The sequence below is a fragment of the Heptranchias perlo genome, chromosome 6, assembly GCF_035084215.1.
Source record: "Heptranchias perlo isolate sHepPer1 chromosome 6, sHepPer1.hap1, whole genome shotgun sequence".
In the NCBI taxonomy this organism is placed as follows: Eukaryota; Metazoa; Chordata; class Chondrichthyes; order Hexanchiformes; family Hexanchidae; genus Heptranchias; species Heptranchias perlo.
Genome location: NC_090330.1, coordinates 30,874,349 through 30,889,522, shown reverse-complemented (window position 1 = coordinate 30,889,522; position 15,174 = coordinate 30,874,349). Strand labels below are relative to the sequence as shown.

General features: G+C 41.3%; 1 protein-coding gene across 2 annotated transcripts in view; it reads right to left on the bottom strand.

The window, feature by feature from the left end:
* Positions 1-15,174, bottom strand: part of atp8a2 (ATPase phospholipid transporting 8A2) — a 450,298-nt gene that overhangs the window by 20,949 nt on the left and 414,175 nt on the right. For both annotated transcript variants that reach the window (XM_067986025.1, XM_067986027.1), the window contains 2 exons: positions 14,307-14,395; positions 11,890-11,994 (listed from right to left, as the gene is read on the bottom strand). In XM_067986025.1, coding sequence (XP_067842126.1) covers positions 11,890-11,994; positions 14,307-14,395 — 194 coding nt within the window. The remainder of the gene's footprint in view (positions 1-11,889; positions 11,995-14,306; positions 14,396-15,174) is intronic.

The following is a 15,174-nucleotide window of genomic DNA, read 5'->3' as shown; positions in this document are numbered from 1 at the left end:
CTAATAGATTTGTCAAACACGATTTCCTTTCATAAAACCATGTTGACTTTGCCTAATCATATTATGATTTTCTAAGTGCCCAGTTACCATGCCCTTAATAATGGATTCTAACATTTACCTGATTACTGATGTCAGGCTAACTGGCCTGTAGTTCCCTGTTTTCTCTATCCCTCCTTTCTTGAATAGTGGTGTTACATTTGCTACCTTCCAATCCACCGGGACAGTTCTAGAATCTAGGTAATTTTGGAAGATCATAACCAATGCATTCACTATCTCTGCAGCCATCTCTTTTAGAACCCTAGGATATAGCCCATGAGGTCCAGGGGATTTGTTGGCTTTTAGTCCCATTAATTTCTCCAGTATTTTTTCTTTACTAATCTTAATTACTTTAAGTTCCTCACTCTCATTGGGTCCTTGGTTCCCCAATATTTCTAGTATGTTTTTTGTGTCTTCTACTGTGAAGACAGATACAAAATATTTGTTTAACGTCTCTGCCATTTCCTTAGTCCTCATTATAATTTCTCCTGTCTTAGCCTCCAAGGGACCCATGTTTATTTTCGCTACTTTCTTCCTTTTTACATGCTTGTAGATGCTCTTACAATCTGGTTTATATTTCTTGCCAGTTTACTCTCATTCTATTTTCTCCCTCTTTATCAATTTCTTGGTCATCCTTTGCTGGTTTCTAAAACTCTCCCAATCCCCAGGCTTACTAGTCTTCTTCACAACATTATAAGCCTCTTCTTTTAATCTAATATTATCCTTAACATGGCACCCAAAGGACATTTCCGTCATTTGTATATATAGTCTTGTGCTAGTGAAGGGGTTACTATCAATTCCTCAAAAATTCTTGATTCTGGTTGCAAACTCAGCCCGTGGGGGATGAATGTTGTCACTAAAGTTGATGGGAAAAGTGTGAAGTTACTGATCAACTCTGAAACTTTCTTTAACTCAAGTAGGTTAATATGTTATAATAACAACAGCTCTATCAACAACTTACAATTGTATAGAACCTTTAACCTAGCCCCACAGATGGTTGAATGGATACCAGCAGATACAGTGCATGAAGAACCCGAGGAGAACACAAAACAACAGGTGCAGTAGTACAGTCTCATAGAATTGCTACAGACACGTATGAAAACCGATATGCACTTTCGAGGGCTAGACTGACATTGTCAGGTGAGAGTTTTCAACAGCCACTGGATTAACAATTAGGTTGTTGGGACTAATATCCTCTTTCGATTACAGTGCTGCTGCTAGAGAATGCAAGAACCACCTCAGGACATGGCATTCAGAGGCCCGTCCAGAAGCAGCAATACTGCCAGCTGCAAATGTGAATGATCACCACTGGATGCGATTTTGCTGGCTGTGGTTGGGCTGACCACTCAGCTTGTCGACGTAAGCCAGATCTTCCTTGGCTGTTAGAAGAAGTCTGTGGCTCGACAATGAAAGTCGCAATTGGGACTTTTAAACAACCGTGATGCACAGTTATATCTCCTTCACCACTGATGCTGAGGAACTGGCAATTGAGCAATGCAGGCTCAACATAAAGAGCAGTTTACAGTTGCCGAATGAAACTCCATTTTTGGGAATTGGCACACGAACAACAACAACAACTTGCATTTATATAGCGCCTTTAACATAGTAAAACGTCTCAAGGCACTTCACAGAAGCATTATCAAACAAAATTTGACAGAGCCATATAAGGAGATATTAAGACAGGTGACCAAAGCTTGTCAAAGAGGTAGGTTTTAAGGAGCGTCCTGATGATCTTCCTGAAGAGGAGGCAGGGCTTTCCGGTTAAATTGTGAGTATCAGGAAAAAATATGGAAATGACAAAATAATTGGACTTGACGGAACCAGGTCTCAATTTCTGAGTGTTTTTTCATTGTTAATATTGACAGAAGTTTTACTCAAGGCCTTTTACTGAAACAAAATGAAATGAGCCAACAGGAAAGAGCGCAGAGAAACAATACTGTAACTCCGCATCAACACCACATTGCCATTGCATGCGCAAGCTTTTCTTGTAGTGCTGTGTTGTGTGTGTCACATCAATGAATAGTAACTTAAAATAGCCCGGGCTGTTTCAGAAGTGATACAAACATCTGGCTCGTGAAGAGCAAGTCTTCAGTGGAATCACTTTCTAAAAAATTAGCAGTTCTAGTGTGAAACTTTTTAAAAATCATTCACCAAATGTAAACTGCAATTTTGCTTCATTAAATATTAACAAGGCCCTTCGAATGGGAATCTGGTGTAAAATGCAGCTCCTCCTTATAAGCTTTTCATCTATAACATCTTCCAGTTCTGACGAAGGGTCATGGAGCTGAAACATTAACCCTGCCTTCCTCTCTCCACACATGCTGCCTGACCTGTTGAGTGTTTCCAGCATTTGATGTTTTTATTTCAGTCTTAGCATGTTTTGCAACATAACAATGTCCCAAAATGATTCTATACTTAAACTAACTGCAACTTTTAATCCTGATAGGAATATGGATTGGTTTCATATAGCTGGTTTTGAAGCACTGTACTTTCCCACAAGACCGAATGAACCAGGTAAACGGTGGGTTGAAATCTATTCGAATTAATTTTGAAGTAATCTCTGAGAGGTGGCACTGAACTGTAGATGATTGAAGTATTCTTTGTTCTGAGGATGTTACACTCATGTGTAATATTACTGACTGTATATGGAATAACCATGCTATCCTAATTATTGGGTAATGCAGTTTTCAAGGCACCTTGTTGTAACCAATGAAGAGAGATAGGTAAACTGCCTTGGGGTTGAAGTCCGCCTTTGCCGTATTTGAATTTGCCAAGATTGATCAAAACCATGGCCAACCATGCTAATGCACTATATATGTTTGCACTGATGCCCGAAGATGGAGCTTTATTCAGTAAATGTGAAGTGCTATGCTGGGGCTCCTGTTGCAAATATGCAATGTTTGGAAGTTTCAATTGTAACTAGGGATGCAAAATGCAGGTGGTGTCTTGTTGAACAGTAATGGGATTTCCAGCATTTCCCAACAAAAAATATTGACTTTAGCTGTCAGAGAGATAAAATTATATGCAAGTAGCTATACATATTGATAACAAATATATGTTTTGGTAGCATCAGCTTTTGCAGTAGAATCCTATGAAAGTTGCCTCCAGGCCCAGACTATTTTAGGTATACCAGCCTCTCCTCACAATCTAACAATACACCAGGTGTGTTCATATGATGTGCTTCGTATGGGTACAAAGGTGCTTAAGAATTTCACGTAAATGATGTCATTGAGTTGATGAGACATTTGGGGATGCTTAACAATTCAGAAAAACATTTTAGTCACCAAGAGGAAAAAAAAGCCTGCATTCAAATGCCTGGATCAGAACAAGGCTAAAGCTCATCAACAGAAGATACCAACAATAACAATGTGTTAATTTTTATCTTTCTCTATAATTTTGTCCCATTAGCCCTCAACAATTTGTATTATTAATCCTCAGAACCCGAGGGCAGAGTATATTTTGGACTGTGGTTCGATTAAGCTGGAAAACCTTGTGGTACCTTGTCCCAGTGACCATTTTAAAAGTGTGAACCTGGACAGTGAATGTCAGTAGGCCATTCAATTGTGAGAATCATCATAGCCAAGCCAGCTTTTCCTCACCCAAATTTGAGCAATTCGAGCCAGTTTCTCTTTGCTCAGCAATGCTGAGGTTATAGTGGCTCACTGGTGTTGTGAAAACCCGCTTGGTTTATATTATTCAATATCATGCTATTTAGGGCATTTACCCACCAAAACATCAGAGAGCTCCAGTTAATTCATCCTTTTGAGACAATGTACTGTCTTTTTCTATCCATTGTCCTTCCCAGGGTAAGTGCATCCTGCAGTCGAGTGGGGAAGTGACTGCCAACACCAATCTCAGGGAAGCACCACTTCCCCATCATGACTGTCCATTTGATTTCCGATCCAACCTGCAAATGTGACCCCTTGATGACTTTCTTTCTGATTTCTACTCCCACATTTATTTATTTTTGGTGGGGGGGGGGGGGGGTGGTGCTTGACTTCTGTTCAGCAACTTTGCACAGCACAACTAAAATCAGCAACTCAGTGCAATGTGGGATGCATCAGACTGCCTTGTGGTACCATACATTATAGAAAAATCTATGTTGAAGGGAAGGCAGTCTAGGGGGAATACTTTATAATTCAATATACTCTCTCTTTTTGTGGAGGAAAATTATGAATTTACCTTAAATTTATTAGGCCTATTTGGAAAATGTCAATTTTCCTAACATTAAGAACCTTGAGACTGGCTCCATTCAAAAAGATGGTAGATAAGCATGAGGCCAGCTTTCTGGCTGGAAGAAGCCAACCTATTGACTGGGAATGCAAATTTCCCAGTGTTTAGCATGGTTTTCCAGGATCAGGCAGTGATTCCCGTTGGGTTGTGGGGTGTCCTAGGGTTTCTGCATTGGATTGCAGTACAGAATACAATTAGGTATCCACTGGACGGACACTGAATTGCTTTGGATCTTTGCACAATAGCAAACAAATAATTGTTGAGATTTCTGAAATTGCTTCGTTCAAGAGACAGAGGGGTGGATTTCCCTCCCCATGCCACCGCCCCCACCCACCCAAGTGGACTTCAGGCAGCTAACTGGCAGAATACGCCGGCAGTCCTGGTACACTTACCTTCACGATCCTCTTCAGCCGGGCCACCAGCTGATATCGATCGGTGAGTGCACAATGTGCACTCTGCTCAGTTCGGTCCAAAAGTGGCAATCCGGATCTTATGTACATCATTGCACCCCAATTAGCATTTGAAATGCCTACTGCCTGACTCAGGGGGCCACTTTGGCTGCCCAGCGGTAGGCCCAAGGGAACAGAGGCAATGGGGCTGGAGGTCGTTGCCCACCATTTCCAAGGTGCTACCGCCCATTTAGAAGGCCTAAAATTCATCCATAGTAACTTATGGTCTTACCACCATCCACCTGGTGAAAACTAAACTCCACTTCTAACTAGTGATGGACAAATGGATGAGATGATTATTTCTTAACTCAAATAAAACTGAAAAGGAATTTTAGTCGGAACTCTAAGTGAATCCTAAGGAGAGCTGATCAGTATGTCAAATCAAAACTAGCTGATTAACAATTACAGGTTGCAGTTCACTTAATCTGCATGCTAAAACTGTAGCGAACTGTATTTTCGAAGAATTAAATTAAGGTCCCAATTGGGAACAAATGACAGTCCACCCGCTGCATTTTCCAAATAGCTTGCATAAAATAGAGTACTAACAAGCGATTACCTAATGAACTGAACATAAATAGGCCATAAAAGATCAAAATAGGCACAAGTACTTGACTAGAACTGGATTTTAAACAGGCTTCAAATAATTCTTAGTATTAATTGTAGAAATTAAAACTTTAAAATACTTTTCAAAAATGTAGTACTTGCAGAATTCTGGAGCTTCAACAACACCATTGGGAAATAATCTAGTACTTCAAGTGTTCCCTTCAAAAAGTTCCCATTCATTGGGAGAAACTATGAATTGGCTCCTACTATTCAGTTACAAGGCACAATTTGGAAAAGCTTAGCCTCTAACCTCAATTGAAAACTCTGATATTTATGAACAAGGTTTTATCTGCCTTAGTGTCTAATCATCTTTAATTCTGTCCACAGGGATATTAACTACAGTTAAAGGTAATAAAGTACAGCAAACTCTAACTCACTTTAAACTTGTTAACAGTGTACTAGAAAATCAAATATTGTCATGCAGCAAACATTTTGTGTTCTACCACTTTCACATCCAAAAATATTTACACTTTGCGACAGTGATGAGTTTCTGTGCAAGTACATTTTACTGGACAATTTTACATTTGTAGCGCGTAGTGCAAATTTCTTTTTATAGCAAAAAACACACATTTGCCAGTAGGTTTACTGCATAAAATAGTGCTCTAGTCATCACTGACAAGCAATAGTCAAAATATTGACCGCATTTCATTAATAGTATTCGATCTCATTCGATCTCTCACTGAGTTATTGCTGCAGATGTGACTTATACCAACCATCAGAGCTACACCATTTCCTTTTAAGTGTTATCCAAGGCACTTGCAGCTTTTCGTTCCTTTATAATGCACAAAGGTTTGTTACAGGTGTATGCTATCAGCACTCAGTTGCTTGGTTAATGATTGTTTCCATGGTGACTAGACTAATAATCATGTTAAGCAGTCAATTTAATGATGGCCAGTCAGAAAACACCTGATAGAACTCAATCAAATCGCAACCATCATTAGTGTAATCACTTCCTTTACACTCGAGCAGGGAGGTTAAATGCATTCTTCCTCTGCTGCAGCTAAACCTTTATTTAGCTCACAATAAGGGCTTTCTTACAAATCTAAATCAATTCACAAAAGCAATAAGCAGTGAACTATTTCATATCTAAACTATGATGTGGAGATGCCGGTGATGGACTGGGGTTGACAATTGTAAACAATTTTACAACACCAAGTTATAGTCCAGCAATTTTATTTTAAATTCACAAGCTTTCGGAGATTTTCTCCTTCCTCAGGCAAATGTTTCAAGATCTCCTTGAAGCCTACGCATTTATACATATTGAACAATAAAACATGGTGTTTACAGACTGCCCCTGCAACTGCCCGTTGCCAAGGCAATCACCGTGTTCAGACAGAGAGGTGTTACCTGCAGAACCTCCGAATACACATTCAACAAAAAAACAAACAGGGAAAAAAAAGAGAAAAAAAAACAGAGAGAGGCAGAAACATCCGGAAGGCAGAGAGAGCCAGCAAATGACCCATTATATTAAAAACAGATAACATTTGTTCGCTGGTGGGGTAACGTGTAGCGTGACATGAACCCAAGATCCCGGTTGAGGCCGTCCTCATGGGTGCGGAACTTGGCTATCAATTTCTGCTCGACAATTTTGCGTTGTCGTGTGTCTCGAAGGCCGCCTTGGAGTACGCTTACCCGAAGGTCGGTGGATGAATGTCCATGACTGCTGAAGTGTTCCCCGACTGGGAGGGAACCCTCCTGTTTGGCGATTGTTGCGCGGTGTCCGTTCATCTGTTGTCGCAGCGTCTGCATGGTCTCGCCAATGTACCATGCTCTGGGGCATCCTTTCCTGCAACGTATGAGGTAGACAACGTTGGCTGAGTCACAGGAGTATGAACCATGCACCTGGTGGGTGGTGTCATCTCGTGTGATGGTGGTATCTGTGTCGATGATCTGGCATGTCTTGCAGAGGTTACCGTGGCAGGGTTGTGTGGCGTCGTGGACGCTGTTCTCTTGAAAGCTAGGTAGTTTGCTGCGAACGATGGTCTGTTTGAGGTTGGGTGGCTGTTTAAAGGCGAGTAGTGGAGGTGTGGGGATGGCCATAGCGAGGTGTTTGTCCTCATTGATGACATGTTGAAGGCTGCGGAGAACATGGCGTAGTTTCTCCGCTCCGGGGAAGTACTGGACGACAAAGGGTACTCTGTTGGTTGCGTCCCGTGTTAGTCTCCTGAGGAGGTCTATGCGATTTTTTGCTGTGGCCCGTCGGAACTGTAAGAACGGGATATGACGCTCGACTCATCGATCGACAGTTCCGACGGGCCACAGCAAAAAATCGCATAGACCTCCTCAGGAGACTAACACGGGACGCAACCAACAGAGTACCCTTTGTCGTCCAGTACTTCCCCGGAGCGGAGAAACTACGCCATGTTCTCCGCAGCCTTCAACATGTCATCAATGAGGACAAACACCTCGCTATGGCCATCCCCACACCTCCACTACTCGCCTTTAAACAGCCACCCAACCTCAAACAGACCATCGTTCGCAGCAAACTACCTAGCTTTCAAGAGAACAGCGTCCACGACGCCACACAACCCTGCCACGGTAACCTCTGCAAGACATGCCAGATCATCGACACAGATACCACCATCACACGAGATGACACCACCCACCAGGTGCATGGTTCATACTCCTGTGACTCAGCCAACGTTGTCTACCTCATACGTTGCAGGAAAGGATGCCCCAGAGCATGGTACATTGGCGAGACCATGCAGACGCTGCGACAACGGATGAACGGACACCGCGCAACAATCGCCAAACAGGAGGGTTCCCTCCCAGTCGGGGAACACTTCAGCAGTCATGGACATTCATCCACCGACCTTCGGGTAAGCGTACTCCAAGGCGGCCTTCGAGACACACGACAACGCAAAATTGTCGAGCAGAAATTGATAGCCAAGTTCCGCACCCATGAGGACGGCCTCAACCGGGATCTTGGGTTCATGTCACGCTACACGTTACCCCACCAGCGAACAAATGTTATCTGTTTTTAATATAATGGGTCATTTGCTGGCTCTCTCTGCCTTCCGGATGTTTCTGCCTCTCTCTGTGTTTTTTTTTCTCTGTTTTTTTTCCCTGTTTGTTTTTTTGTTGAATGTGTATTCGGAGGTTCTGCAGGTAACACCTCTCTGTCTGAACACGGTGATTGCCTTGGCAACGGGCAGTTGCAGGGGCAGTCTGTAAACACCATGTTTTATTGTTCAATATGTATAAATGCGTAGGCTTCAAGGAGATCTTGAAACATTTGCCTGAGGAAGGAGAAAATCTCCGAAAGCTTGTGAATTTAAAATAAAATTGCTGGACTATAACTTGGTGTTGTAAAATTGTTTACAAATATCTAAACTCGTTCAATAGTTTGGAAACATCCCAGATTCACAAGCTCAAAAAAATTAGATATTTTTTGAAGACCCTACTTTCTGAAACTCTTGCCATGCTGAGTAAGATTTCTGTCTTCAATTAAAATGAGGTCAGTAATAGTCTGTAAAACTGTTAAGACTATCCAAGAAAAAAGAATATTATTCTACGTTACATAGTTGCTGGCACTTGTATCTTACAGCATTATGGAACGGAGACAATTAAAAAAATATAGGTACATTACCAGAATATGCAATGCAATAGTGTTTATCAGACTTTTGAGCCAGCCCACATGACCTGCTAGTGCAGTGTTATGAAGCCAGTCATACTTGCTACTGTCAAGTATCCTGTATTTACAGCAGAATTATTCAAATGTCTTAGGAAAGAGATGCCTTGGAGTTTTAAAGTAAGAACTTCCATCATCATTAATTACTGCAAAAATCAAAGGGTGGTGATATTAAAAATGTGTACTACAAACCAGAAATTCCTGTGTTCAGAACTCTGTTTAGAGAATCCAAGCTGGACGAAGAAATAGGTGCTGTATTTTTTCTTTTGAATTATTTTTAATATAATTTCTGAGGCATGGTTCATTTTATTTCTTACTTTTCTCCTTAACCATTTCTTTCGCAATTGCTAGGAGGTAGAGCAGGGAGACTGCCTCTCTGATTTTCTCCCCATGCTTGCTGGGAAGCTGCTAGCCTTCCAACAGGCACCTCTGCACATGGTACACAATTGGAATATGCAGGCCTAAACCTGTGTTCTACCACTCCATAGCACTGTGGCCTGATTCTATTTAGGTGCAATATTCCGAAAACATTGTTTGAAATACGTTGTCTGTGATTCACAATATAAATTATTCCACATTAAGAAAAACAAATACAAAATGAAGAGATCCTATTTTAAATTATACACCCGCACAAAGATTTTTTTTGTATAGAGACAAACACATCAAAAATGTAAAGGTTGTTCCTGAATTTTACTGCATCACACCACAACCCTCATACTGGCATCAGAGCAATAAAAAACAGAAATGTACAAATGTAATTGTAAAGAGTAGTGAAATGATTAACTGCTACAACAAAAACATGAGGAAAAGGAGTCTTGAATTCCATCCACAGAGCAAATGTATTCTGAACAAATTGATGGTGGTAAGAGAGCAGAGATTTTAACAATACACTGCAGGGGGAAATCATTTTCTGATTGAATGGTGCAAAATAAATGCAGCGAATGGTTTACTAATCTGAATAGAGCAGGCAAAACTATGGAGAAGAGTTTCCTCAGGTAGAATTCAGGAGAAGCTTCTTTACTCAGAGTGGTTAGAATGTGGAATTTGCTACCATATGGAGTAGTTGAGGCAAATGGCATAGATACATTTAAGGGGAAGCTAGATAAGTACACGAGGGAGAAAGGAATGGAAGGTTATGCTGATAGGGTTAGATGAAGTAGGGTGGGAGGAGGCCCGTGTGGAACATAAACACCGGCATGGACCAGTTGGGCTGAACAGTCTGCTTCTGTGCTGTAAATTTTATGTAATTCTATGTAAATGCTAGAATCTATTATAAAAAAAACGTAGTAACAGGGCACTTAAAAATCATAATATGATAGGCAGAGTCAACATGTTTTTATGAAAGGGAAATCATGTTTGACAAATCTATTAAGAGTTTTTTTTTTGAGCGTGTAACTAGCAGGGTAGATAAGGGGGAACCAGTGGATATAGTATGTTTGGATTTTCAAAAGGCATTCGATAAGGTGCCACACAAGAGGTTGTTACACAAGATTGGGGCTCATGGGATTGGGGGTAATATATTAGCATGGATTGAGGATTAGTTAACAGACAGAAAACAAAGAGTAGGAACAAACAGGTCATTTTCAGGTTGGCAGGTTGTAACTAGTGAGGTGCCGCAATGATCAGTGCTTGGGCCTCAGCTGTTTACTATATATATCAATGACTTAGATGAGAGGACCGAGTGTAATGTATGCAAGTTTGTTGATGATACAAAGCAAGGTGGGAAAGTAAGCTGTGAGAAGGACGCAAAGAGACATGGACAGGTTAAGTGATTGGGCGAGAAGGTGGCAGATGGAGTATAACGTGGGGAAATGTGAAATTATCCACTTTGGTAGGAAGAATAGAAAAACAGAATATTTTTTAACAGGTGAGAAACTATTAACTGGTGTTCAGAGAGATTTGGATGTCCTTGTGCATGAAACACAGAAAGTTAACATGCAGGTACAGCAAGTAATTAGGAAGACAAATGGCATGTTGGCCTTTATTGCAAGGGGGTTGGAGTACAAGAGTAAGGAAGTCTTGCTGCAATTATACAGGGCTTTGGTGAGACCACACCTGGAGTACAGTGTACAGTTTTGGTCTCCTTACCTAAGGAAGGATACTTGCCTTAGAGGTGATGCAACGAAGGTTCATTAGATTGACTCCTGGGATGAGAGGGTTGTCCTGTGAGGAGAGATTGGATGGAACGGGCCTATAATCTCTGGAGTTTAGAATAATGAGAGGTGATCTCATTGAAACATATGAAATTCTTAGAGGGCTCGACAGGGCAGATGCAGAGAGGCTGTTTTCCCTGGCTGCAGAGTCCAAAAACTGGGAACATAATTTCAAGATAATGGGGGGGGGGGGGGGGGGCATTTAGGACCGAGATGAGGAAAAATTTCTTCACTCAGAGGGTTGTGAATCTTTGGAATTCTCTACCCCAGAGGGTTGTGGATGCTCAGTCATTGAGTATATTCAAGACTGAGATCGACAGATTTTTAGACACTAAGGGAATCATGGGATATGGGGATTGGGCGGGAAAGTGGAGTTGAGGTAGAAGACCAGCCATGATCTTATTGAATGGCGGAGCAGGCCCGAGGGGCCATATGGCCTACTCCTGCTCCTATTTCTTATGTTGTTATAATTCTAAGTAAGTTCTGTGCAAACATAAACCAAAAGTTATATAATGCCACGCTCCCAGCGTTATTCTTCTCTTAACTTTACTCATACATGCTTTTGCTACTTTATGGGGGGGGGGGGGGAGGAGGAGAATGAGAACAATATTTGTGTCTGTGCAATAGAATTTCCCAACTCTCCTAAAATGTCCCTGTGCCATAACAGGAGAAATGTTTATGCACAAATCCTGCTTTCTTCTTCTGAACAAACCTTTCATACAGAAGTGCTGGTTTGGCTTAGTCAAACAGAGTGTCTATATCACTGTTGTTATACTCGTCCTACCTTTTTGCACTAATACCACGAAGTACCGCCTTTGATGGATCTTGGGACCGAGCTTCTAGTTCCTGAACCTCCTCCAGCAAAGTTTTACGGTAAGAATGCCAGCCTCTGGGTGAGCACACAAAGGTTTCAGGAGTTTAATATTTCACACAAAACAAACAGCAACATCAGGCAGAAAACAGATGAAATACTAAAAGTTGAGAGAAAACATGTTGAACTCAATCGGAATAGTTTGCCAGTAAATTATACACATGGAATACATTTTCTCTGAATTGTAGAGAGTGAAATACACTGAATGAAGTTAGATATAGTGAAACTCCATTGCTATTAAAACAAATTCCAATGTCCCAATTCACTTACTTTGATTGAAATAACACCCCTATTATCATGAAATTTCAACCTGCTTAAAGTGAAGTGCTACTCTTACACTGTTTGTTGGACTTCTACCTCAGTATTTTCAGTCAGATTTTCAGTTTGAATGTGTGTTTTACAGTCTGCTTGTCCTGTGTTGTACTACTGATGGTAACCAGAAGCAGTTTCACTTTCTATGGTGTTGGTGATAGCTGCAAAAGTAGAGCCATTACCATTCTTTTCTCCCTCTCTTTTGATCTGACCTGATACAGTGGAACTCCTGCAGCAAGTGAAATTCTGCTCTGGCAAGTAAACCTCATCATGAACGGCTTATGCTATACATGCTTCAATAGTACTGAAATTGTGATATGTATAACTGTCATTGCCTTACTTGGATGGAAATTTAAATAAAGTTTGTCATACAAACACATGGGCAAAGACAGAAAACACACACAGAACTACTTAGAAATAGAAATTACAACAAAGAAACAGGCCATTTGGCCTAACTCAGTCCGTAGTGGTGTTTACCATCCAGTGAGCAAATAGTTCTAATCACATTTATCTATCCTGTTCCCATGTCCCTTCAACCCCTTTTTCTTCATTCATCTATCCAATCTAATCTTGAATATCGACAGTTTCTGCCTCAACCACTAACCCTGAAAGTGAATTCCACAGCCACACAACTCTCTGAAGAAGTTTTTTCTATCCTCAGAAAGGGGCAAGGTGTCACTTCCCATGAGCCAGGTTTCAGCCAAAGCCGGGATGTTAATACTGCCATCCGTAAATGCAGTCATGGATGGCAAGGGCCTTGTTTATGAGTGTGCAGACAGTTTGAAGGGATATGTAGAGAGGGACAGTAATTGTTGATCTGCCAGAAGAGTCCAAGAGGGCAGTAGAGAGTGGGGTGAGTGGGATGGGAAGGAGGTTGGTGAAGTTAGCCCCCACTATGAACCCTCAATGAATTTTCACAACAAAGCACTTGAAGGTGCACTCACAGACCCAAGCAGTTTCTGGTACAGCACAAGAACTGATATGCAGATTCTTTACACTTATTATCTGCAGATCACCTCATGTCCTACCTAAGCAGCCTTTGCCTAAGCTACCAAAATAACTTTTAAAAGTCCCAAGATAAATAAGACCTGCAAAACAAAACTTCTGCATAAGCAACCGATTTGGTAAAACAGTGAATACAGCATTCTGTGAACCCCCCCCCCCCCGCCCCCAAAGAAGAACAAAGCTTAATGTTGCATTTACAATTTAAAAGAAAATGTTGTTCATCAGTTATAACACTATCTATTCTTTTTCAATCTACCTCCTTTGTAGGCTCAAATTATCTAGAAATTTAAAAAGCAAAACTTTAGACCACATGAAATATGTGTGTCTTGGTGGACACAATGCACTGACATAAAACAAGGGGATGAGGTCTCCCCAGGTAGTGTTAAAAGCTAGACATAACTGCAGTATATGGTTCAGAGCACTCCGCATGGCACAGTGTTTCTATGTACACTATTGGAACTTAATGCCTTTTAACGAGGGTTCATCTATCAAAGATTGGTCTGACCTGTCTACCGTTATAAAGACAGAATACCACCAATAGTGACTTTCTATACCAGCCTTATGCCTCAGGCAGTCAAATCTTTATCTTGTTCAATTATAAAATTCTCATCCTTGTTTTCAAATCCCTCCATGACCTCGCCCCTCCCTATCTCTGTAACCTCCTCCAGCCCAACAACCCTCTGAGATCTCTGCATTCCTCCAATTCTGGTCTCTTGCGTATCCCCGATTTTCATCGATCCACCAGTGGTGGCTGTGCCTTAAACCAGCTAGGCCCGAAGCTCTGGAATTTCCTCCCCAAACCTCTACGTCTCTCTACCCCTCTCTCCTACTTTAAGACACTCCTTAAAACCTACATCTTTAACTAAACTTTTGGTCACCCGTCCTAATATCTCACATGGATCGGTGTCAAATTTTGTATGATAATGCTCCTGTGAAGTGCTTTAGGACGTTTTACTATGTTAAAGGCGCTATATAAATGCAAGTTGTTGTTGTTATAGTTCGGTTATACTTACGCTCGCCAAACCACATCTTTTAGCAGGCACGCAATGGGCACCACAAGTAGTCCAAACCAGAATGTCCCACATTTCACTATCATCCCAGCCTGCAAAGAGAGAACAAAACATGAAGTATTCATCATCCATTACAAAAGTAGTGGTATTTGCAGGGGTGGGGGGGGGGGGGGGGTGGAGGGGGTGCGTGGAAGAGTTAATGGAACAGATCACAAAAGGTGAGGGCTGTTATTTTTGTGCAGCAGTCCTACTGACTGCTCCACATCCCACTCAAAAGGACTCTTTATTCTTTCAAACAGTCTAAACTGGGTGAATAGGTGGCTTATCCTAATTTAGTCACAAAGTGCCTTTATCTATTTCACACTAAACCGATGAGCAGGTGTTTTAAGAGTTCATTTGTCAGTTGTAAGGTGATAAACCCTTCAATGATAACAGTGTGACAGATTTGTTCTGTGCTGTACCATACCCAAGTCTTGGAGACCAAGGCCCATGAGAATATATGGATAAACTTAAAATAAAGCCACAAGTGGCACATTTTACAGTGAAATATCAAGGCTGTGTCCTTTGTCTGAGATTGTTGCAGAGTAAGCAAGCTAAGTTCTGGGAACATCTTGCTCCGATCAGTTCATTCAAAAATCATTGTTGACTGTGCAATAATTTCAGATGCAGCAGATGTTATTATACTGCAGTTTGAAATTATACAACTCACTACACTGACAAAGCATTTTTTTGTTTCAGACACAGGTGGTAAGTGCCCTGCCTAGGGTGGCACTCAGCTATACAGACTAGGAAGGTCCCAGGTTCAGTCAATGGTGTATGCTAAATTAGCTGATCCAGAATTATATAGAGCATAGCACAGAAATAGGCCATT